The 24981-nt window shown below is 46.9% G+C and overlaps 1 protein-coding gene and 1 long non-coding RNA gene across 2 annotated transcripts in view; one reads left to right on the top strand and one right to left on the bottom strand.

Annotated features, from left to right (window-relative positions):
• The window catches only part of CD99L2 (CD99 molecule like 2), a 131303-nt gene extending 129052 nt beyond the window's left edge, over positions 1–2251 (bottom strand). Inside the window, exon 1 of the mRNA XM_032757786.2 lies at positions 1982–2251. Within this exon, the coding sequence (XP_032613677.1) occupies positions 1982–2048 (67 nt within the window). The 5' untranslated portion in view covers positions 2049–2251. The remainder of the gene's footprint in view (positions 1–1981) is intronic.
• Positions 2252–20139: 17888 nt separating this feature from the next.
• LOC131383907 (uncharacterized) lies at positions 20140–23784 on the top strand. Its single transcript, XR_009214308.1, has 3 exons — positions 20140–20221; positions 22622–22789; positions 23632–23784. It is a non-coding gene; the product is annotated as an uncharacterized LOC131383907 (long non-coding RNA).
• Positions 23785–24981: the final 1197 nt, after the last annotated feature.

Raw genomic sequence — 24981 nt, 5'->3', positions numbered from 1 at the left:
ATCAAGAGGTGATATGGGTCACAGTGCCAACAGGTCAGGGTAATGTGGCGAGGCAGAGGGCCTGGCGTATAGGTGTTCCAGAAATGAAGCTCCTGTTAAGATTACTACCCATCCACATCACTGTCAGTCTTCTCCTTGCTGCTCAAAAGAACAGCTTCCCATTTCTGGAGGCACATACAGGCAGCATACCTGTCCTCAGAGGACTTTTTGGAACTAGTAAAATACACAGCAGACTGAAAAGCCCTCTGTAATTAGAACAAAGATAACTTGTTAACCGCCCTTTAAACTCCTGGGGGCCTAAAGCCAGCCTCTACTTGCTACTTGCTAGAGCCTGGAACGATTTCTCAGATTATGCAGAGCTGCTGCTGCGTGCTTTCTGAGGTCTGCCAGGGTTTCTCAGCCACATCCCACTACTGAGGACCAGGACCAAGAATAAAGTGGCTCTCAGCAGGCTTACCCAAAATGCCACTCCAGGGCTCAAGAAGAGCCAACCGGTGCCTCACTGAGGCACTTGCTTTGTGTTTGTCATTTTGACGCAGCAGCTCTGAGACTACCAGGATCCTGGAGAAGATTGCCAGTGCAAAAATCATATTATCTTATTTTGGACAAAAGATCCAGAAAACTGTCGGCCGGGCGCGGTGGCTCACACCTGTAATCCCAGCACTTTGGGAGGCTGAGACAGGTGGATCACGAGGTCATGAGATTGAGACCATCCTGGCTAACATGGTGAAACTCTTGTCTGTACTAAAAATACAAAAAGTTAGCCGGGCTTGTTTTCTGCCTGGACCAGGATGTAAGCTCCACGAAGACAGTCTCAGTTTTGTTCACTATCGCATCATCAGTTCCTAGAACAGAGCCTGGCACCTCTGTAGAATGTTAAATGGCTCTTCGTGAATCAACTCCAGGTGGGCTGCCCACATGAAAAACATTTCTGCATCTTTTGCAAAAGTGGCTTGGCTAGTACCATCCGCTGTTTTCAAGTGTTCCTTTATGTGACATAAATCTAACTAGAACTCAGTACTAGGACAAAGTGTGTGTGTGCGCGTGTGTGTTTCCTGAGCTCATATATTTTCCACCAGCTGGGTTCGCTTCTATTGTCAGGAAGCTTGGATCATAATTCATGTTCAATTACAGTGTTTCCTTTAATCCCTTTTACTGATGGGGACATAGGATATAAATAAGTGTAAGAAGATTCTGTTGGTACATGTTTAAGACCCTATTTTTAACCACAGACTGCATTTATTCTAATAAGATGCTTCTCAAACTTAAATGTGCCAGAGAATTACCCGCGGATCTAGTGGAAATGCAGAATCAGACTCAGTAGGTCGGGGGCGGGGCGTGAGATGCTGCAGTTCTCACAAGCTCCCAGGTGATGCCTATGCGGCTGGGCCCTGGACCACATTTTGAGTAGCAGAGGGTCTACGAAACGTGCTTCCTTCATTCAGTGGGATTTTTCTCTCCTGCTCCTTGGCAAAACATGACCAAAGTCTCAAAAACTGAAGCGGACGGCAGAAGCACCTAGAGAGCTGGTTAGACCTATATACCTCGCTGACCCCCCCCACAGCCCATGCCTGCTGTGATCCCGACGAAAGGGGCTAGGAATCCACCTAGGAAGTTCCCCAGGTGCTTCTGCTGTCGGTGGCCTCGCAGCAAATTTCGAAAATGACTGCTCTCTTCAAGGTTTTCTCAAAGGTAAATTCCTGAGGACAGCTGTTGTCACCAGTGGTGACACCTGCTCGTTCAGGATTTTAGGGGGCCCATCCCGCTGTTTCCAGCCCACCCCTCCTCTCCGGCTACTCCGACCGCGGCGGAGTCAACCCCCACGGGCCCGGGGCTCGGACCCCCGCCGCTCCGCCTCGCACAGCCGGGCCGGCCGGTGGCAGCCACCGCAGGCCCGCGAGGCGGGGACCGTGCCGCTCATGCGCAGAGCGACCCCTGGGCCCACAGGGCGGGGTCCCCGCGCGCCCCCCGCCCGCCTTACCTCTCTGGACCAGGGTGGCCAAGGAGAAAGCGAGGCAGACAAGGAACGCCGAGCGCCAGGCCACCATGGCTGGGAGCAGGCGGAGGGCCCCGGAGGAGCACAGTTAGCGCGAGAGCGCCCGAAGAGTAGGCTGAGGAGGAGCGGGAGGAGGAGCCCCGCTGCCTCTGCAGGGTCTCGCCCAAAGCCGGCGCGCGCGCGGCGCGGCCCCGGGAGGGTGGAGGTCGGGCGCGCTAGAGAGCCGGCGCCTGAGGGCGCCCGGGCTGGGGTTAGGCCGGGGGGGCGGGGCGAGGCTGCAGTATCGGGGGCGGGGCCGCGGTCTGGAGGCGGGGCTCTGGGTGAGGGGCGTGGCCTGCGGGCACCCGGTGAGTGGGGAGGTCTGGGTTGGGTTGGGCTGGGTCTAGCGGTCCGCAGACCCTGTCCCACCCCGGTCCTCGAGACCGAAGTCTCGGAGGTGGCCCCGCGGACCTGGAGCAGTGAGTCACCAGTGCCGGGGAGCGGCAGGCGGCAGCGCCGGTGGGCGCCGATTTCCTCCCGGGTGACCTTGAGAAGGGCTCTTCCCCTTCTGGCCTTGGTGTTCTCCCGGTGAAGGGTTGTTCCCTCGGGGCCCCTCCAGACACCGTCCAGCACGGAGCCCCCACTCTGTCCCCACCCGCTGTTCCCTGCAGGAACCCATAGTGAAACCCTGGCCGGAGACCGAAGAAAAGGGCCGTTTACGTGACTGGCTGCGGTCGACAAGCAGTGACACGTCTCGAGAAAACGAGGCCGGGGGCGCCCGGGTGGGCGAGAGGGGAGGATGGGGGGCGTCCCGGAGCCGAAGCGCCGCGGGCTCCGGAGACTGGGGGTAGGGACTGGGTCAGCTCTCCCGAGGCTTTGATGAATGCGCTGAAAGTGCAAGTTCATATCTGCAGAGTGGATCTCAAAAACGTGCTTAATGACCGACAAACGCGCTGCAGTCCTTTCCCATGAACCCCCGCAAGCGGAGTCCGTCTCCAAGACCCGAAGAAATCAGATTCTGATACTGTGCCGACCAGCAAAATGCCCGCTGCAACAGTTGATGGGAACGCTCCCTAGAAGAGCCCCAGCTGCAACCGGCTCTCGAAGACAAAGAGGAAGCGCTGCTACTCTCCGGAGTGGCAGCGTGAGCCTGTCCCTGCCATTATGCGGCACCGGCTGCCCAGGGCCACATGCTCCTTAGAGGGCGGCTACTACCACCTCCCCTCAATATCCATTCGGCAGCTTTCCTGTGCCCCCAGCCCAGCCCTCTCTGCCATGGGCATCCCCCTCAGTGGCTTCCGCCAACCCCTAAGGAACAGTGGGGTGTGGGGTCTCCCTGAGATGGAGCCGAAATCTCCCGTGTGGCTTACATCCATTGCCCTGAATCTTAGGGCTGCAGAAACAAAACAGCATATGAGCAGTGGATCTTCCCAGGTTCAGGGCATTAATTACTCTATGAATGGAACATTATTCCATTCTAGCTGTAGAATTAACAGAAATAGCTGGTAGTTATTGAACACACACTATACACATGGCATATTCCAGGCATTTTACCTTTAATTTTTATTCCTCACAATGCCTTATGTATCATCACCTATTAACGAGGGAAAAGCAGCAAAATGGAGGTTCCTTGAGGTTGAGGAGTTAGCCAGGTCTAGTCTCATGTGTCAAAGGGGGAGAGTACCACTAGGAACCCCAGCTGGTGAATGGCTAAGAATGTGTGCTGTAGAGCCAGACCGGGTACAAATCCTGGCTAAACCCAGCAAGGCTGTGCTGAGGATTAAATGAGATGGTGAAAAGTGGACAGCCTGCACACAGTGACAGAGGGCAGGAACCATTACTGGTTAATCTAGTAACGGCTAAGGAAATAGTGGCCACTGTGAGGTCAGGAGGTTACTGTCTATTCCAGGCTGTGGACACGCCCCCACCTTTGCTACTAAGTGCCCTGAGCCATTCCGTAGGCCCTGGTGGTACCATCTGTACCAGGAGGGCACTAGATTTTCTGGTCTTTAGGAGTCTTTCAGGATCTGATGGGTAAACCCTGATGCATACACACTCATCTACACTGAGGAGGTGAGAAGCATGTAACCTCTAAGTCTGAGGCCATGTCAATCAATATGCAGTGGACAGTCACACTCAACTGGAACTCTAGCTGCTAAAGGTGCTACAATGCCATATGCAATAAGAATATCTTCTAGCTCAAGAGTAGTTCTCAAACTACACCCCATGGGCTAAATCCTACTCCCACCTGTTTGTTCAGCCTTCTAGCTAAAAGTAGTGGTTGCATTTTTAAATGGTTGAAAAAAATCAAAAGAATATTATGACATGAGAAAGTGATACAAAATTCAAATTTCAGGGTTCATGAAGTTTATGAGAACACAGCCATGCCCACTGATTTCTGTATTCCCTATGGTGGCTTTTGTGCTGCCACAGTGGAGGTGAACAGTTGTGACAGAGACCATGGGGCACGCAAAGCCTAAAATATTTACTGTCTAACCCTTACAGAAAAAGTTTACTGACCTCCGTTCTAGCAGATTGAACCATGGCAAGGATGAACATTAGCAGGTGATGATACGAGACCTTAAGAGTGTGCTCCTCTAAAGCGCAAAATGAACATAGATGACCTGCTCTGACACAGGCATAAGAACCAAAAGAAAAGGACAATGTTTATCATTGTGGCCGAAAGATACTCACAAATAGTTCCTTAATCAAAATATTGCAAATGTCCGAGATGGATTGTCCTACCAGATACCTCTCCCTTTGTAAAATAACTTATCTTGGTCCTGGTTTGTCTCTCAGTCTCTTGTAAGTTAGGTTAACGTGAGTTAGAGAGGGCTGATTTGCCTGCCAGATTGAAGACCTGCTGGGAACTTAGTGAGCCTCTCAGTCAGGTACTGCTAATCTGCTGAATTGCACTTGAACGTGCTGTTGATTTACATACAGGAAATTGTACACTTAAAAACTATGATCTGGGAGCACCTCCCCAACTTAGTTTGGAAGTGTATTTCCCAGGAGAAAAAAAATTATTATTAAAAAAAATTTTTTCAAAGCCATTATCTGTGCTCCCCACCCCCACACATCGTATATACTCCCCACTGCCAATACACGTGGGTTCGGGGACCCACTCTTGCCCAAGCCTGCCTCATCTACACATCACTCCCTTGTTCCCACCCTCTTGCTACACCTAGTTCCTCCCTGAACTTCTCATACCCTGAAAAGTGCCACCAATTGGAAAACCTTTTGGCCTGACAAGATTCTCTCCTAAAAATGTCCACCTTTCGCAAGCTGTGGCCAGTGTGGCATGGATAAACAGCCACCAGGGTGGCCTGGGAGAACAGGAGAGGCACACATATAGGGCTGGGTGGGTTTACACCCATCTCAGGTGAATAGGATTATGCAGGCCAGCTAGGTATCCATGGGTCATGGGTTTACATACAGGAAATTGTACACTTTAAAACCATGATCTGGGAGCACCTCCCCAGCTTGGTTTGGAAGTGTATTTCCCAGGAGAAAAAAAAAATTATTATTAAAAAAAAAATTTTCAAAGCCATTATCCGCGCTCCCTGCCCCCACACATCGTCTATACTCTGGGGACAAAGACCATACTTTCAGGAATTGTTTCTGTAGTACATTACTAGAGAATGTTCTCTGGATGTGTAGAGCACAGAAAAATACAAAATAATAATAAATTCCAAATCAGCTATTTGAGTCCCTGTGTGGCCTCCCTCACCCATGATCAAAATCAGCTGTGGAAGGGCCTTGCCACCACCCCCACCACTGCTGAAGATGCCCATCAGGAGAGCACCACTGTCCATGCTGACAGCACCCCTTCCTGAATCCTCACCCTGCCACTGATCCTTAGGGGCCAGAGCCAAGAGGGAGTCCACATGGGAATGAGGGCAGGGACAAAGGCTTTGCCCCAACTCAAGGTCGCCCTGTGTGCCCTAGGACCCAAAGCAGCTCTGCTGGTGCTCAGGGCTTCCTCTACCCTCCCACAGCCTTGGAGCTTAATCCCTCTAACCAAACCCGTTGGAGGGCCCTGGCTGGGTACGAAGGGACGGCACACCCTCCCTTCCCACCTCACTCTCCACCGTGCGGGGCAATTAAGAGACAAAGACTCACTTGCATCTCAATGGGCATGCAAACAGCCCTGGCTCGCTGGGGGAGGGGCGCACCGGGTCCTACAGCGATTTTCCCAAATGCCTGACTTCACAGTCAAGTTTCACCAGTCCCAGGAGAAATACAAAAAAATGAGGTTGTCGCGGCAAGTTTCCCCCCATAAAGCTGGAGTATCGACTTTTATCTTGAGATCACGAGCTTGTTTTGGTATACAAAAGTCTTTTTATTTCATGAAAAGATGGTAGTGTTTTGTTTAATATGCTTACTTTGCAAAATAAGAAGTTGGCAGCCCTACCCGTCCCCCCTCTCAAAAAAAGAAAAGAAATCTACTCATTGGTGAAGTTCATAAGTCTGGGAACCACTGGCTATCCCAACAATATTCAGCCCACCCATAGGAATTTTTGGAACACACCCCATATGTAAACAGAAGCCCTGAAAATGCATTCTAAAACAATGTTTCCTCTGATGTTTTTTGAGTTGTAAGCACATTATCCCTTAGTCTCCTCCGCCTCTCCACAGCCTTCTTATTCTCTCCTCTCTTGGATTTTACAGTATGGCAAGGACAGGCAGGGCTTTGAATGCCATGCTAATAAGCAAAGATTTGGTTCTGAAAACAGAGGAGGAGCCACCGAAGGCTTTTAAGGTTGAAGCAGCAGTGACAGGGAACTGGTCTACAGGAGTGCTACCGGCATCATGTAGGGAGAGAGGCTGGGGACTGTGGGGCTGGAGAGAGGAGTTTGGATTCCTGGTGTGGATGTGGTGGAGGTAGCAATTGCCATAGAAAAGAGGGGCTGGGTGTGTAGGCCTGGCCCAATTCTAAGGGCTGGGAAGAAAAGGAAGTCCAAGGGCGGAGACAGATGATAGGCAATTATTACTCTGTGTGATGCAGGTGGTTAAAGAGTTGAGCACACAAGTGTGATGGGAACACGGAGGTGCAGCCCCTCTCCCAGTGCATGGTCAGCGTAGAGCTGACTCAAAGAAGTAATGGTTTGGCCTGCAGACAGCAGGGTGTTCTGAGAGAACCGCTGAAATGAGAGGAAGCGCAACACAGAATCGAATTGGCTGGAACCAGGTCACACAGGACTTGTAGACCGGGTGAAGATTGGACTGTACTCAAAGGCAACCATGAACCCCCAGGAGTGTTAAGTGGTGATGGGGTGGTGCTGCCGGGTGATAAGATCAGATTAACATTCCATGATTTCATTTATCCATGGAGTCTCAGGACTCTGTTGTACAGAACCCAGAAAACGCTGCTCTAGGTGACAGGAGCCATTCGAGTGAAAAGCTGGGGAGAGTGGAGAAGAGACAGGGGTGGGGGAGGAGAGGGAGGAGGCAGTGCAGAAGTCCCGGGAATGCTTTGGCTGGGCTCAGGAGGAAGGGCGAGGTGGCATGGAGACTCCTGCTCTGCCTGCTTGTCCCAGAAACAGGCCAGTGTGGTGGGTCAGGAGCAGCGGCTTCACAGACAGCAGGGTCATCTTCCATTGCCGTGTTTCTGCAGAGCAGCACCCCCCTACCACCACCACCACCACCACCAATCACTCCTGTCTTACATGCAGCAGAGTTGCTCACTCCCAAAGGGGACCCTCTGTAACGTAATGCAACAAATTTCAATGAGATACAAATCATCTCATCTTTTTTGATTCCTGTTAGGATTCCCATTGGTGGTCTGAGGAATTTTCTTAACACACCAACGACCACACGGTAGGGATGATATTGGCAATTATGGCCCCGGTGACTATGATCCCAAAAGAAAAGAAGACGATGCCGAAGGCCGGTGGGTCACGACTTCGTTTCCAGGCTCATTATCATGGGAAGGCGTCCTCTTCCTTGGAAATCTAAATGCAGAACACCCAGCCGTCTTCCGGAAGCCTGTGCGTGTCAAGTCAGGCAGGGCAAAACCTTATACCTGCATGTTTTCCTAATGTGAGAGACTGCTCTGTAAATTTCTTTCTAGTGCTCAGTCGAGTTAATATGGAATTTGCATAAGCACTTGGCAAGAAATAACGTATGTCTCTGTAATATTTCCGAGGCAGTAATTTCTCCTCCAAACCCTGACCTCTGTAGCAACAGGACTTAACATTTGCCTCCCAAATGCAGAGCAGGGCTGTATTTAACTTACCCAGTGAAATCTCCCCTAAGCACTCAGGGGACTCAAACCACAGAAACCAGCATTTGGTCTCTTTGAATTAAGTCTTTTCATATAATTGAAGCAGCCCAAGAAAACTCCCAGAAAATGTTTCGGAACACAAATGTGGAATGGGGCATCCAATTAACAGCAATAACATTTTGTTCAAAAATAACTTTTGCAGACATATTGCGATGTCCAAAACAGAACTGCCCATTGCCGGCCCCCAAACCACTCTGCTCCTCCCACAGATGTTCTCCTATCTTAGTAAATGGCACCACCAATCTCCCAGTTGCTAGGGCCCCAAACCTGGGAGGCAGAATTGCCCCCCTCCCCTGGTCTCACCCACCCCATTACCAAATCCTGAGAACTCTGTCTCCTAAAGTCTTGAATGTGTACACTCATCCCTGCCCTGAATAACTGCACAACAGCCTCCTCCAGCCCATTTTTTTACCCAGCAACCACAGGAAGCTTCTTAAAAAGTAAATCAGATCATGTTGTTCCCTTGCTTAAAACCCTCCAGTCTCATGTCCCAGGCCTTCCATCTCACTCACAGTAAATCCAAATTTCTGTTCATGGTCTACACAGCCCCGCATGATCTGATCAGGCCCCTGCCTCCCTATTTAATTCCTCAACTCATTCCAGCTTCCCTTCTACACTGCCTCCTGCCCCCCAACCGTCACCTCCCTGACCCCACCATTCCACCTGTCTGGAATAACTTCCCTTCCTTCCTTCACCTGGCCGGCCCCAGTTTATCCCTCATGCCATAAAAGAACATACTGTTCCCAGCCTCGGAAAGGCTCAGGACCCATCCCTTCTACCCTCACAGACCCTATGCTGAGTCCACCTTAACACTGAGCTTTGAATCCAGATGTGAGTTCAACTTGCTTTGCAATTTGCTGTCTCCTCACACTGGTCCTGTTTCTCAACCCTAGCAGCATGACAGAATCTTTGAGGAAGCTTTTTTTTTTTTCATTTAAATTGAGGTAAAATTCATATAACATAAAATTAACCCTTCAAATGTGTACAATTTAGTGGCATTTACTACATTTGCAATATTGTGCAACTATCACCTCCATCTAGTTCTAGAACATTCCCATCACCCCAAAAGGAAATCCCAGACGCATTAAGCAGTCACTCCCCATTAGCCCTCCCCCAGCCCCGGGCAACCCACTAATCTTTCTGTCTTTATGGATTTTGCCTATTGTGGACATTTTGTATAAATGGAACCATACGCTATGTGGCCTTTTGTGTCTGGCTTCTTTCACTGAGCGTAACGTTTTTGAGGCTCGTTCATGTTCTACCATGTATCAGAATTTCATGTCTTTTATGGCTGAATACTATTCAATTGTATAATAATACCACATTTTGTTGATCCATTCATCAGTAGACAGATATTTGGGTTGTTTCCAATTTGGGGCTATTGTGAGTAATGCTGCTATGAACATGGATGCACATACAAGCTTTTTGGCGGACATGTGTTTTTATTTCTCTTGGGTATACACATGAATTGCTGGGTGTCAGGGAAGCTTTGAAAACTACGTTTGCCAGGGCTCTACTCTCCAAGTTTTCAATATACTTGGCCTGGGGTAGGATAAGGCATTCCTATCCATCTAAAAGCTGAGACCATGGCTGGGCAAACTAAGGCCAGTGGGCCAAGTCCCGCCCACTGCCTGTTGTCATGTGACCCCTAAACAAAGAATGGTTGAGGAAAATAAAAACGAAGAATATTTTGTGACACATGAAAATGATGTGACATTTACTTTTTAGTATTTAAGTTGAGAGGCCAAGGTGGGAGGATCACTTGAGCCCAAGAATTCCACACCAGCCTAGGCAAAATAGCAAGAGCTCATCTCTACAAAAAATAAAAAGTTAGCCAGGCATGGTGGCGTGCACCTGTAGTCCCAGCTACTTGGGAGGCTGAGGCAGGAGAATGACTTGAGCCCCGGAGGTCAAGACTGCAGTGAGCCATGATCACGCCACTACACTCCAGGCTGGACAGCAGAGCGAGACCCTGTATCCAAAAAACAAAAAAACAAAACAAAACAAAACAAAAAAGTTTCAGTATCCATAGAGTGTTATTGGCACACAGTCACACCCACTAGTTTACATACTGTCTATAACTGCTTGTGTACTACCAGGTCAGAGACGAGGGGAGGCAACAGATTGTTATGGCCCTCAAAGCTGAATATTCACTATCTGGTCCTTTACAGAAAAAGTTTGCTGGCCCATACCTTTGTCCACTCTCAGTCCTCTTGTTACTAGATCTTTCAGCAGTGGTGGGCGTGGTTGATCACTCTCTACTGCCTGAAATACTTTCTTCAACTTGACTGCTGGAAACCCACTCTTTTCTAGGGCTGCCTCTCTGGAGCTTGGGGAAGTACTACTGGGGGTGGATCTGTGGGTTCCAGTGTTCAGCAGCTAAGGCACTTTCCCTCCCTCATTTGGATGTCAGTGGGGCAGGGGAGGTATTAGTAGATCACTTTGTGGCTGTGGGCAAGTCACTCTTCTTCCCTGGGCCTTGTTTTTTTTTTAAATTCTGTAAACTGAGTTGGTTGGATAAGACTATCTCTAAGGTTTTAAGCTCTCTGATGATCACAGTATCAAGCACTGGTCACCTGCATTACCTTGTCAAATCCTCCCGGCAACCCACGGAGGATGGCACCATTTCTATCATTACTGCAATCTTACAGCTGCAGTAATATTCAGAGAAGGAAAGTGACTTTAGCCAGGGCACCTGGCAAGTCAGTGGCCAACCCCGGGCTCAAACTAATGTCCAGCCAACCCCACTCTCTCTAATAGAAAGACATGTGCCAGGCACCTGCTGTTTAAGCCGACAAGACCTCAGAGAACTTGTGGGGCTGGGGAGGGCACACTGGCAGGTGATGGCTGGGTCTGCTTTGTGTCATGGATGTAGGCAGCAGTGAGTGAGACCCGAGAAGCCCTGGGCAATGTGCCCAACACTGTGATAAACACTTGACAAATCTCATACTTAATAATTTCAATACTTCAGCCAGGCACAGTGGCTCACGCCTGTAATCCCAGTATTTTGGGCGGCCGAGGTGGGCGGATCATCTGAGGTCAGGAGCTCGAGACCAGCCTGACCAACATGGCGAAACCCTGTCTCTACCAATAATACAAAAATTAGCCAGGCATGCTGGTGGGCGCCTGTAATCCCAATTACTCGGAAGGCTGAGGCAGGAGAATTGCTTGAACCCAGGAGGCGGAGGTTGCAGTGAGCCTAGATCGCGCCATTGCACTCCAGCCTGGGCGACAGAGTGAGACTCTGTCTCAAAAATAATAATAATAATAATAATTTCAATACTTCATGAGGGAGTATATTAGTTTCCTATGGTTGCTGCAACAAATTACCACAAATGTGGAGGCTTAAAACAACAGAAATTTATTCTCTCACAGTTTTGGAGGCTGAAAGTCCAAAATCAAAGTGTCACCAGGACCATGCTTCCTCTAGGGTAGAATCCTTCCTTGCCTCCTCCAGCTTCTGCTGTCAGGCAATCCTTGGCATGCCTACCTTTGTAGCTGCGTCACTCCAATCTCTGCCTCTGTCTTCACTTGGCCTTCTTATAAAGTCACCAGGACACATGCTAAATTGAGTATGATCTCATTTCAAGATTTTTAATTACATCAGCAAAGATCCTGTCTCCAAATAAGGTCACATTCTGAGGTTCCTGATGGACATGAATTTTAGGAGACACTATTCAACCCACTCCAGGGGGCAATACTATTCCCAGTCTATAGATGAAAAAGCTGAGGCCCACTCTCATGCCATGGGACCAGTGCCCCCGTTAACTAATTCTTTAGCGACTTTGGAACCAATGCCTAATACTGGATCATTTCAACCCCTTTACTTCTCATAAGACAGAAAAAAAAAAGAGGATGTACCAAAAACCCACATGAACCTTATCTTACACTGTATACAAAATGGAATTCAAAATAGATCCAAGACCTGAACTTAAGAGCTAAAACCATAAAACTCTTAGAATAAAATATTTAGGAAAATCTTTATGACATTGGATTTAACAACAAGCTTATGGATATGACACTAAAAAAGTACAAGCAAGAAAAGAAAAAAATAGATAAATTAGATTTCATCAAAATTGAAAATTTTTGTACATCAAAGATACTACTGTTAGGTGTGGTGGCTTGTACCTATAATCCCGGCTACTTAAGAGGCTGAGGCAGGAGGATTGCTTGAGGCCAGAAGTTCAAGATGAGCCTGGACAACATAGCGAGACTCCATTCCTAAAAATAATTTAAAAATTAGTTGAGTGTTGCAGTGCACACCTGTAGTCTCAGTGTATTATGCTGTTCTTGTATTACTATAAAGGAATACCTAAGACTGGGTAATTTATAAATTAAATTTTATTAAAAATAAAAATTACATTAAATTAAATTAAATTTAAAAGGGTGCTATCAAGGATGTTATCAACAGAGTGAAAAGGCAACAAACTACAGAATGGGAGAAAATATTTGCAAATCATATATTCGATAAGGGATTAATATGAAGAACTTCTATAACTCAGCAATGAAAAATTCCAATTAAAAAATGGACAGGCTGGGTGCAGTGGCTCATGCCTGTAATCTCAGCACTTTGGGAGGCCAAAGTGGGAGGATTACTTGAGGCCAGGAGTTCAAGACCAGCCTGGGCAACATAGTGAGACCCTGTCTCCACAAAAAAATTTAAAAAGGGACAAAGGACTGGAATAGACATTTCTCCCAAGAAGACATATAAATGGCCAACAAGCACATGAAAAGATGGTCAACATAACTAATCATGAGGGAAGTGCAAATCAAAACCACAGTCAGATACTACTTCACACCTACTGGAATGGCTATGTTTTTTTTTTCTTTTATTATTTTTTTGAGACAGAGTCTTGCTGTTCTCACCCAGGCTGGAGTGTAGTGGCACGATCTCGGCTCACTGCAACGTCCACCTCCCGGGTTCAAGAGATTCTCTTGCCTCAGCCTCCTGAGTAGCTGGGATTATAGGAGCCCGCCACCACGCCCAGCTTTTTTTTTTTTTTTTTTAAGTAGAAAAGGGGTTTCACCATGTTGGTCAGGCTGGTCTCGAAACCCTGACCTCAGGGGATCCAAACCCCCTTGGCTTCCCAAAGTTCTGGGATTACAGGCGTGAACCACCATGCCTGGCCTTGGGATGGCTATAATTTTAAAAGAAATGGAAAAATAACAAGAGTTGGCAAGAATGTGGAGGAGTTTGAACCCTCATGCATTTCTGGTGGGAATGTAAAGTGGTACAGCTGCTATAGAAAACAATATGGTGGTTTATCAAAGAATTAAACAATTACTAGCAACTCCTCTTCTGTGTATACATCCAAAATAATTGAAAGCAGGGCGTGTTCATAGCAGCATTATTTACAATAGCCAAAAGGTGGAAACAACTCCAGTATCCATTGACAGGTGAATGGATAAACAAAATATGGTATATACACACAATGAAATATTATTCAGCCATGAAAAGGAAAGAAATTTTGATATGTGCTATAACATAAATGAACCCTGAAAACATGCTTAGTGAAATAAGCCAGACACTTAAGGACAAGTATTGTATGATTCCACTTATACGAGATACTCAGAATGGGCAAATTCTTAGAGACAGAAAGTAGAATAAAGGTTACTGTGAGATGGGAGGAAGGGGGAAGAACTTATTATTTAATGAGTATAAGGTTCATGTTGGGGATGATAATAAAAGTTTTGGACAAAGATAGTGGTTATGAGTATACAACATTGAGGATTTAATTAATGCCACTGAACTGTATACTTACGGATGATTAAAATGATAAATATTATGCTATGTATATTTTACCACATTAAAAAAAAAAACTGTTAAAAAATGCTACCTCTTAAGGAATGCATTTTAGAAAAGAAAATGGAAGGCTGCCCTCCCCAGATTCAGGGCAGTTGGGTAGACTCTTAGTTTTCACCACATGCTTGGCCCGTAGCACATCTCCTTTGCCTCGCCCTGCCTCTGGTGAATGCCTCCGGAATGCACTGGAAGGACTTTGGGGGCCAGCCTCACTGGTGACAGGCTCCCTGAAACCTCTCTTCACAGTCTCCCTTGAATCTGGCTTTCATACTTTTCTTTACGCATAGGCAGAGTCCTAAAGAGAAAGAGATTCCCGCACACCTGTCCATCTCTGTTTATTTCTTCTCATTCATTCATTCATACATTTATTTATTTATTGAGACAAGATCTTGCTGTGGTCCGGGCTGGAGTGCAGTGGTGTGGTCATGGCTCACTGCAGCCTTGACCTCCTGGGCTCAATTGATTTTCCTACCTCAGCCTCCAGGGTAGCTGGGACTAGAGGCACACGCCACCAAGCCCAGCTATGTTGCCCAGGCTGGTCTCAAACTATTGGGCTCAAGGGATCCTCCTGCCTCGCTGTCCCCAAGTGCTGGGATTACAGGCATGAGCTACCATGTCCAGCCTATTTTTTATTATTATTATTTTTAGAGACAGGGTCTTGCTCTGTCATCCAGGCTGGAGTGCAGTGGCATGATCATAGCTCACTGCAGCCTCAAACTCCTAGCCTCAAGCTATCCTTGTGTCTAAGCCTCCTGAGTAGCTGGGACTAAGGCGTGCACCACCATGCCTGGCTCTTCTAGCTCTATCGTCCTCTATATCTAGCCCATTTCTGATCTCAGGTCTCCACTTCCTGATACTTCTTTTTGGCCCCTGTCCAGATATAACAAGGCCTTGAGGGTGACATTTGCCATCTTGTACCTTTGTGCACTCTGTGGCTGGTCTCTGTTAGAGCCCCAGAACTGCTCACTTGCGTGTCTGTCATCAGAAGGCAGATTGATTTCCCCTTTAGAGTGTCCATCACCTTGATCATTTCCTTTTTTGATATAATATCCCCTATCTCCCCATTGCCTACAGGATCAAGCAACATGCCTTGGGCCTGGCATTCAATGCCGAGCTTTTCCTACCTCAGTACATCTGGCCTAATAGGTGACCTCACTGTTTTCTGAGTGGGCTTCATGCCTTTCTGCCTTCTTGCCTTTGCTATGTGGTTTCCCTTGCCTGTTGTACTGTCTCTTAAGCCTTTGCATCCTGGCACCCAAATGCGAATGTCCCCTGAGCCCTGGATCAAGATGCACCTCTTTCTTGAAGCCTTTGGAGGACAAATGTAGCAAGGAATCATCTGTGATACCCTTGTGTGAGCATTTCTATTTTCTATTATTTTTCAAATATACCTTGATGTTGATTTTATCTCAAGAGGAAGATTCTGGAAGTCAGGGACAGATGGTACCTTGCATTTCTCTCTGGGAGCCATGTATATGATTGGTGCAAAATGAACATTGTCCAAGTTGGCTTCGTGGAGAGGAGAATATTTGGTGCTCCTGGCACAGGGATCTCTCTTTCCTCTGTCACCTCCACTCTTTCCATCAGAGTCCAGCATGCCAAGTGGCCCTGGGCCCAGAGTAAGGGGGAGTGAGCAGTGCCCTGTCCCCCACCCCCTGTCTTCATCACCTGTGGGGATTTTCCTTTAGAAACTCTGACTTTTCAATTTTTCCAAGACTATCTTTCTGCAGTGAAAGATTGGGAGAGAACTAAGTGAAAGTATTCCACTTGGGGGCCTGCTCACTGTCTGCTTACTGTGTCTTTTTGGACCCTCCCCCCTTCATCGCCGCCACCACCTCCACCTGGCTCCTGCTGTCTCCATCTCGAATGGGAATTACTGGACCCTTGTCCAGCGGCTCCCTGGTCCCACTGCCTTCATTGCTGCACCCACCAACCCAGTCTCCACATGGCAATCAGAGTGGTCATCCTAAAATAGATTTCTTCTTTTCACGCCCCAGCTCCTAAATGGCAACTCATCTTCAAAATAAAACCAAGCTACTGAGTGTTGGCATCCAGGCACCCCAAGTCTCAGCCTTTGGCATGCCTCCTACACCTCTGATACTGCATTTATGGTACAAACTTGTTCATTTCCAAAATGCAGTGGGTGCATCGATGTCTCTAACACACAGTCTGGGCAATTCTCCCCTCCTGGACACCTCCCCTGCCTCTATCTCTGACCACTCACAACAAATCCTGAAAGAGTTATCTCCTCTCCAAAGCCTTGTCTCCCCAGCTCTCTCTCACTTTTGGACCTAGCCCCGGTATGAAACCAATAAGTACTCTCTAAAGTGAAGCAATTAGTTCACAATGAGATCCCACTTCACAGCTGCCAGGGAGGCTGTAATCAAAAAGGCAGATACTAACCAGCATTAGTGAGGACGTGGAAAATCATACAGTGCTGATAGGAGTGTAAAATGGTGCAGCTACCATGGAAAACAATTTGGGAGTTCTTCAACAAGTTAACTATAGAGTTACCATATGACTCAGCAATTCCACGCCTAAGTATATACCCAAGAGAATTGAAAGCACATGTTCAGGCCAGGCGCAGTGGCTCACGCCTGTAATCCTAGCACTTTTTTTTTTTTTTTTTTTGAGACAGAGTCTTGCTCTGTTGCCCAAGCTGGAGTGCAGTGGCACCATCTCGGCTCACTGCAACCTCCACCTCCCGGGTTCAAGCGATTCTCCAGCCTCAGCCTCCTGAGTAGCTGGGATCACGGCATGCACCACAACGCCCAGCTAATTTTTTGTATTTTTAGTAGAGAGGGGGTTTTGCCATTTTGGCCAGACTGGTCTTGAACTTCTGACCTCAAGTGGTCTGCCCACCTTGGCCTCCCAAACTGCTGGGATTACAGGTGTGAGTCACCACACTCGGCCTAATCCTAGCACTTTGAGAGGCCAAGGCAGGTGGATTGCTTAAGTCTCGGAGTTCAAGACTAGTCTGGGTAACATGGCAACATCCTGTCTCTACAAAAAATATGAAAAATTAGCTGAGTGTGGCGGTGCACGCCTGTGGTCCTAGCTACTTTGGAGGCTGAGGTGGGAGGATCACCTGAGCCTGGGAGGTTGAGGCTACAGTGAAGACAGTGAGGGGCGACAAAGTAAAACCCTGTCTAAAAAAAAAAAAAAAAGGAAAGAAAGAAAGAAAAAAGCAAGCACATATCCACACAATGACTTGTACATGAATGTTCACAGCAACTTTATTCCTCATAGCCAAAGCGGAAATAACTCAAATGTCCATCAATGGATGAATAATCAAAATGTGGTCTACTCATAAAATGCAATATTATTCAACCATAAAAAAATAAAGTATGGATACATGCTATAAAATCAATTGACACTGAAAACATGATGCTAAGTGAAAGAAGCCAGACAGAAAAGACCACATTTTATATGATTCTGTTTATACAAAATGTCCGGAATAGACAAATCCATAGAGACAGAAAGTAGATAAGTGGCTGCCTAGGGCTAGCGGGAGGAGGGTTGGTAGTTGATGGCGAAGAGGAGCAGGATTTCTTTTGCGAGTGAAGAAAATGCTTTGGAATTAGATGGTGATGGTTGTACAACCTTGTAAATATACTGAAAACCACTGAATTATATATTTTAAAAGAGTGAATGGTTGGGTATGGTGGCACACACCTGTAATCCCAGCACTTTGGGAGGCCAAGGCAGGAGACCTGCTTGAGCCTAAAGAGTTCAAGACCAGCCTGGGCAACATAGCGAGACCCCCATCTGTACAAAAAAAAAAACAAAAGTTTGCCGGGCATGGTGGCTCACGCCTATAGTCCCAGCTACTCAGGAAACTGAGGTGGGAGGATTGCTTGAGCCCAGGAGTTTGAGGCTGCAGTGAGCCATGATTACACTGCTGCAGTGCACCCTGGGCAACAGAGTGAGATCCTGTCTCCAATATATATATATATATATATATATATATGTATATGAGTGAATTATATGATATGTGAATTATATCTCAGTAAAGCTCAGTACCAGACACTGAGCAAGTATTTTACAGGCATTAACTCCTCAGTTCTCATAAAACTCTCTGAGATAGTGTTATGGACTGAATGTTTGTGTCCCTCCACCAAATTCCTATGTTGAAATCCTAACCCCCACCAGGCGTGGTAGCTCATGTCTGTAATCCGAGCACTTTGGGAGGCCGAGTCAGGCAGGTCACGAGGTCAGGAGTTTGAGACCAGCCTGACCAACATGGTGAAACCTTGTCTCTACTAAAAATACAAAAATTAGCTGGGCATGGTGGCGCAAGCCTGTAATCCCAGCTACTCAGGAGGCTGAGGCAGGAGAATCACTTGAACCCAGGAGGCAGATGTTGCAGTGAGCCAAGATCGCACCACTGCACTCCAACCTGGGCAACAGAGTGAGACTCCATCTCAAAAAAAACAAAAAACTAAAAACAAAACAAAACAAAAAACCCCTAACCCCCAATGTAATGGTATTAGGAGGCGGGGCCTCCGAGAGGAAATTAGTTCATGAAGGCGGGGCTCCCATGATGGGACTGGTGCCCTTATAAGAATAAAAAACACTAGTGTTCTCTCTCTCTTGCTGACATGTGAGGATACAGCAAGAAGGTAGCTATCTGCAAGCCAGAAAGAGACCTCTCACCAGAAACCGAATCTGCCACCACCCCGATCTTGGACTTCCCGGCCTCCAGAACTGTGTGAGATTGCTGTTGTTTAAGCGACCCAATCTATGATATCTTATTATAGCAGCCTTAGCTGACTAAGACAGATAGGTGCTATTTTAATATCTATTTTACAGCTGGGGAAACTGAGGCACAGTTAAGTAGCTTGCTCAATGTCACTCAGCCGGTGAGTGGCAGCACCGGGATGTGAACCCAGGAAGCCTGGCTTGCATACCCCTGTTCTTAACTGCCTCTCAGGTAGATAGATGTGTGCTACAGGGCTTACAGTCAGAAAAGGGAGAACGGGTTCCCTCATTCACTCGGCTTCAGAAAAAGGGTTCAAGGAGTCCCCAACTCCCAACGGCTGTGTTGTCCTGGGGAGTCCTGGCAGAATGTGTCTAAGGAGCTATTCGCCAGGTCTCTACCATATCTATAAATAGGCAAAGCTCCCCAGATCCTTTATACAATGGCCAGGTCAGTGGGAAGGGGATCTTCTGCCTTCATCCAGAGGATCTTTACAGGGTGGGTTTTTGCGTCCTCCATCCTGCCTTAGCCTTGAAATCATGGCTGATAGACCAAGCCAACCCAACAGGGCTGCTTATTGTTCTGGGGATCCATTCAAGAGGACCAGTAGAGAGCCAGGATGAGTATCCCTGACTTTTAGCTTTCCTGATGCCAGGGCAGGACCTCTGCTTCTATGTATTACAGGACCTTGCATTCGTGGACCCAAGGCATAGGGAAGGGGGTTCCTGAAGCCAATATTGGGGCCTGGTATTGCTTATTGCTAATGAGAGGCTACAGGCACACAGTCATTCATTCAGTATATAGAAGGTGTCATCCAGCCATAGATGTAGAGAGCATGGACTCTGGAGCCAGCCAGGCTGTTTAAAGTTGGGCAAGTCACCTTGCCTCTCTAGTCCTCAGTGTCCTGATCTACAAAATGGGCAAAATAACAGCACTTACATCTTAAGGCTTTTGTGTAGAGGAAACACATTGATACACATGAAAAGTGCACAGAACAGTGCCTGGCACATAGTAAGCTCTCAACAAGTGATAGCCTTTCGTATTGTTTTGTTTTAACTGTTATTATGTTGGCTAAGTAGGTGGGAAGAGAAGGAGGCACAATAAGAGATATCTGGGTTATTACTATGGTTTCAGGACTTTTACTCTCCAAAACTCATGTTGAAATTTAATCCCCAGTGTGGCAGCATTGAGAGGTGGGGGCTTTAAGAGATGATTGTGTCGTGAGGGCTCTGCCCTCATGAGTGGACTAATCCATTCATGGTTTAATGGATTAATGGGTTATCACAGGAGTGGAACTGGTGGCTTTATAAGAAAAAAAAGAGAGACCTGAGTGAGCATGCTCAGCCCCCTCGACATGTGATGTCCTTTGCCACCTCAGTACTCTGCAGAATCCCCACCAGCAAGAAGGCCCTGACCAGATGCAGCCCCTCAACCTTGGATGTTTCAGCCTCCACAACTGTAAGAAATAAATTCCTTTTCCTTATAAATTACCCAGTTTGGGATATTCTCTTATAAACAACAGAAAACAGGCTAAGAAAGTTAGAGATGCTTCCTGAATCACAACAGAAAGTTCTGGACATCTTTTATCCCTATACCCTCTGAGGAGCTTATTCTGCTCCAGATGGACAGAGGTGATATCCTACTATCTCCTGGTCAGCTCACAGTGCCTGGATGCATGTCATGTTCTGGGTACCAGTAGCTTCTCTGAGAGACATTAACAGGCTGGATTTGCTTCAGGAACCAGTGATCAGGATGTTAAAGGGAAGTTAGAATTTTCTTGTCTTTTCTTTTCTTTTTTTTTTGAGATAGAGTCTTACTCTGTCACCCAGGCTGGACTGCAGTGGTGTGATCTTGGCTCACTGCAACCTCCGCCTCCCAGGTTCAATCGATTCTCCTGCCTCAGCCTCCCGAGTAGCTGGGACTACAGGTGTGCGCCACCACATCAAGTTAATTTTTGTGTTTTTAGTAGAGATGTGGTTTCATCATGTTGGCCAGGCTGGTCTTGAACTCCTGACCTCTAGCGATCTGCCCGCCTCGGCCTCCCAAAGTGCTAGGATTACAGGTGTGAGCCACTGCACCTGACCTATGCAAGGTGGAATGTTCATACGATGAATAATCTTGGTGAGTGTTTGGACCGGAGAAAAAGATGACTTTAAGGGGTAAAAAGGAAAGGAGTGATGAGGGAGACTCCTGGAGGGAGCTCCTGGGGGATTTGATCTGCATTCTGTGGCCTCAACTTATGAAAATAAGGATACAGGGGAAAAGCTACAGGGTGATGGACTCTGGAACTTTCTTGTTTTAAAAGAGACAGAGTCTCACCCTGTCACCCAGGCTGGAGTGTAGTGGTATGATCATAGCTCACCGTAGACACGAACTTTTGGACTCAAGTAATCCTCCTGCCTTAGCCCCCCAAGTAGCTAGAACGATAGATACATGCCACCCCACCCAGCTAATTTTTTTAATCTTTATTTTTGTAGAGATGAGTCTTACTATGTTGCCCAGGCTGGTCTCTAAGTGCTGGCCTCAAGTGATCCTCCCCGCCTTGGCCTTCCAAAGTGCTGGGATTCCAGGCATGAGCCACCATGCCTGCCTGGCTGGATTCGGGAACTTCCTAAGGGGCAGAACAACCGCAAGATGGAGGAGCTGCTTCTGTAGGAAGGGAGTTCCCATTCTTCAAGATATCCAGCCTAGTATCCCTTTGAGGTCCTTTTCAACCTAGAGGCCCCATGACTCACCTCCCACAGGAGGTTTGAGCCAGGATAATATGGAAAGTCTGGGTTCCAAAACTGCTAGAGAAAAGCAAAAAGAGGTTTGGCAGGTCCTTTGGTTAGCCCAAATTTGAGACACACCTTTGAGGCTCTGCCACGTCCTACCTATGGTTGAATGGAATCATACACAGATTTTTCTGCCCCCCTTTCCACACTCACCCTGTGATCCAGAGTTCAGAGAGTGAGACTGAGAGAGCTTATGCCAGGAGCTTTTAGTTGTCAAGAAAAGGAGTCATCGTGTCTTTAGAAACAGGATAAGTGGGGAAAGCATACATACTGAAACAATTTCTAAGATTCTATATAGATCAAGGCCAGGGTCTAGCTGCTGAATTGGGGCCTAGCCTATCCTTTCCAGACAACACAATTCTAAAGTGCATTTCTCAACAAACCCCTTCACTTCTTAAAAATGGAATGCTGCCGGCCGCGGTGGCTCACGCCTATAATCCCAGCACTTTGGGAGGCTGAGGTGGGCGGATCACGAGGTCAGGAGTTCGAGACCAGTCTGACAAACACGGGGGAAACCCCTTCTCTGCTAAATATACAAAACAAAATTAGCCGGGCTTGGTGGCGGGTGCCTGTAATTCCAGCTACTCAAGAGGCTGAGGCAAGAGAATCACTTGAACCCAGGAGGCGGAGGTTGCAGTGAGCTGAGATAGCGCCACTGTACTCAAGACTGGGCAACAGAGCGAGACTCTGTCTCAAAGAAAAAAAAAAAAAGAAAAAAAAAGAAAAGAAAAAAGAAAAAGAAAATGAAATGTAATCCATGCCCTTGCAGGTTCTTCATCAGATCTGCATTGAGAGGCTTTCCAGGCACAGCACAATAGAGCAGGGGCCTCCCTCAGTGTCATCTGCTTCAGTCCCCATGTTTAAAGAGGAAGGGACTGAGGCCCAGAAATTGGGAACAACTTGTCTGAGGTCACACAGGAAGGCAGTGGCAACATAAACCAGGCCTCCTGCCTTCACATGGACTCAGTGCCATTGCAGCGTTGCAGGCAGTGTGACTTACCCTGCTGTGGCTTTTCAGTGGCCCCCTGGGGGCCACACCTGCCACCCTGTTCTCCCTGCTAAAAGATCTTTTCCTTTGTACCAGGTACTTCTGTCAAGTCCAAATCAAGCAGAATGAGTTCCAACCAGCAGCAGGGTTTTCACTTGTAAGCAAACCACAGAAGGGATCAGCCACCAACCCAACAGATGAACAACTTGACTTGCTTTCCAATGGAGCCCAGCATTTGAAGCTGTGATAATTGTCAGTTTAAATGTTAGTAAGTGAATGCTTGTAATTTACAAGTGAAGCTGCTTGTCTTATCAAGGGTCCCATTTCCTGTGGGCTGTTTGGAAGTATAAACGTTATCAGAGGATTTGTGCTTATTTGAGGTTTGGCTTGCCCATCTGGTCAGAGAGAGAAAGTCTGGAGAGTATGCTGAGTCTAATTCTGCTGTACCCCATGACGAGCCTATCCTGTTCAACATTCCACTTGCGGTCCATGAATCAAGCGCTATTCATGGGCACAGAACAGAACGAACCAACCTAAACCATTTCGCTTGCTTGACATTCTCTAAATCCCACTCCCCCCTTTAAACGCACAAGCTCAGGGCCTGTTTCAAAGGGCAAATATTGTGAAAATGAAGAAATTGTTACAGATTATACTTGGAAAGAGTTCAAATGTTGTTGAAATACCGTGATCTGTAGGTGGCATGTCTTCAAAGAGATTCACTTGAATAGATCAGGCTGAGGAACAGTCAATAGCAAAATAGTTATTTGTGTATCAAGTATGGACAAATTCTCACATACCAGGAGGCTGCGAGACAGCACTTTCACAAGCTGATTTTAGATTTTGGCCCAACAGGTCTAAAGGCAAAGGCTTTCTAGGCTAAAGGGATGATTAGAAAAATAATAGACGAAGTCAACTCCAGATGTTGACCACCCCTCTGCCAACTGAAACCCTACTCTTGGGTTGATTTCACGGTTCAGGAGGGGAGCTAAAACTCAAACTTGTCAATTTTGTGACTCAATAACAGACCCACTTTGGGGTGGGAGAAAAATGGAAGTATGAGCTAAAAAGGAGATTCTTTCAATTGCCTTTGCCCTTCTGTTTTCTAGGCTGTCTATGTGTTCCAACAGCTCAGAGACTCAGAGTTGATGTGCTGGATTCTACTGCAAGTTGCGTCTTGATAAACATAGTTACTATGTGAGCCAGCAAATTCCATTTCTAGATATATACCCAAGAGAAATAAAAACTCATGTTCACGGGAATACTTGTACACAAATGATCATAGCAGCATCATTCATAATAGCCAAAGTAGGAGCAAACCAAATGTCCATCAAGCAATGGATGGATAAACAAAATGTGGTCCAGTCATACAATGGAATATTATTCAGCCATTAAGAGAAATGAAATACTGATCTGTGCTCAAACATGGATGTACCTTGAAAACATTAGGCTAAATGGAAAATGCCAGACACAGATGATAGGACACATAATCAGACACATGTTGTATGATTCTATTTATATGAAATGTACAGAACGGGCAAATCCACAGAGACAGAAAGCAGATGAATGGTTGCCAGGGGCTGGGGGAGAAGGATGAAGAATGACTCCTTAATGGGTGCAGGGTTTCTTGTAGGGTGAAGAAAATATTCTAAAATTGATTTTATAATGGCAATTGCCCAACTCTGTGAATGTACTAAAAACCACAGGTAGCAGATTTTAAAATGGTTAAGTGGTAAATGTCTTTTTTAAACATTTTATTATCACTATATATATCATAAAAGTTATTATTTTGACCATTTTTAAGTATACAATTCATTGACATTAAGTACGTTTACAATATTGTGCAACCGTCACTACCATCCATCTCCAGAACTTTCTCATCATCCTAAACTGCAACTCCATACCCATTAAATACTTGCTATTACTCCCTCCCTTCCCCCAGCCCCTGGAGATTTTTTTTTTTTTTTTTGGTTGTTTTTTTTTAAGATGGCGTCTCAGTCTGTCACCCAGGTTAGAGTGCAGCGGTGCAATCTCAGCTCACTGCAACCTCTGCCTCCAGGGTTCAAGCAATTCTCCTGCCTCAGCCTCCCGAGTAGCTGGGATTACAGGTATGCACCGTCACACCCAGCTAATTTTTGTATTTTTAGTAGAGATGGGGTTTTGCCATGTTGGCCAGGCTGGTCTCGAACTCCTGACCTCAGGTGAGCCGCCCGCCTTGGCCTCCCAAAGTGCTGGGATTACAGGCGTGAGTCACCGCCCCCAGACTCCGCTGGAGATTTCTAATCTATTTGCTCTCTCAATGATTTTGACTATTCTAGGTACTTTATATAAGTGGAATCAAACAATATTTGGCCTTTTGTGTCTGGTTTATTTCACTTAGCATAATGTTTTCAAAGTTCATTTGTCGGCCAAGTGTGGTGGGTCACGCCTGTAATCCCAACACTTTAGGAGGCTGAGGC

This window comes from Hylobates moloch, unplaced genomic scaffold, assembly GCF_009828535.3.
Source record: "Hylobates moloch isolate HMO894 unplaced genomic scaffold, HMol_V3 SCAFFOLD_7, whole genome shotgun sequence".
Taxonomy (NCBI): Eukaryota; Metazoa; Chordata; class Mammalia; order Primates; family Hylobatidae; genus Hylobates; species Hylobates moloch.
The sequence above is the reverse complement of the archived record's forward strand: the minus strand, read 5'-3'. Positions and strand labels throughout refer to the sequence as shown.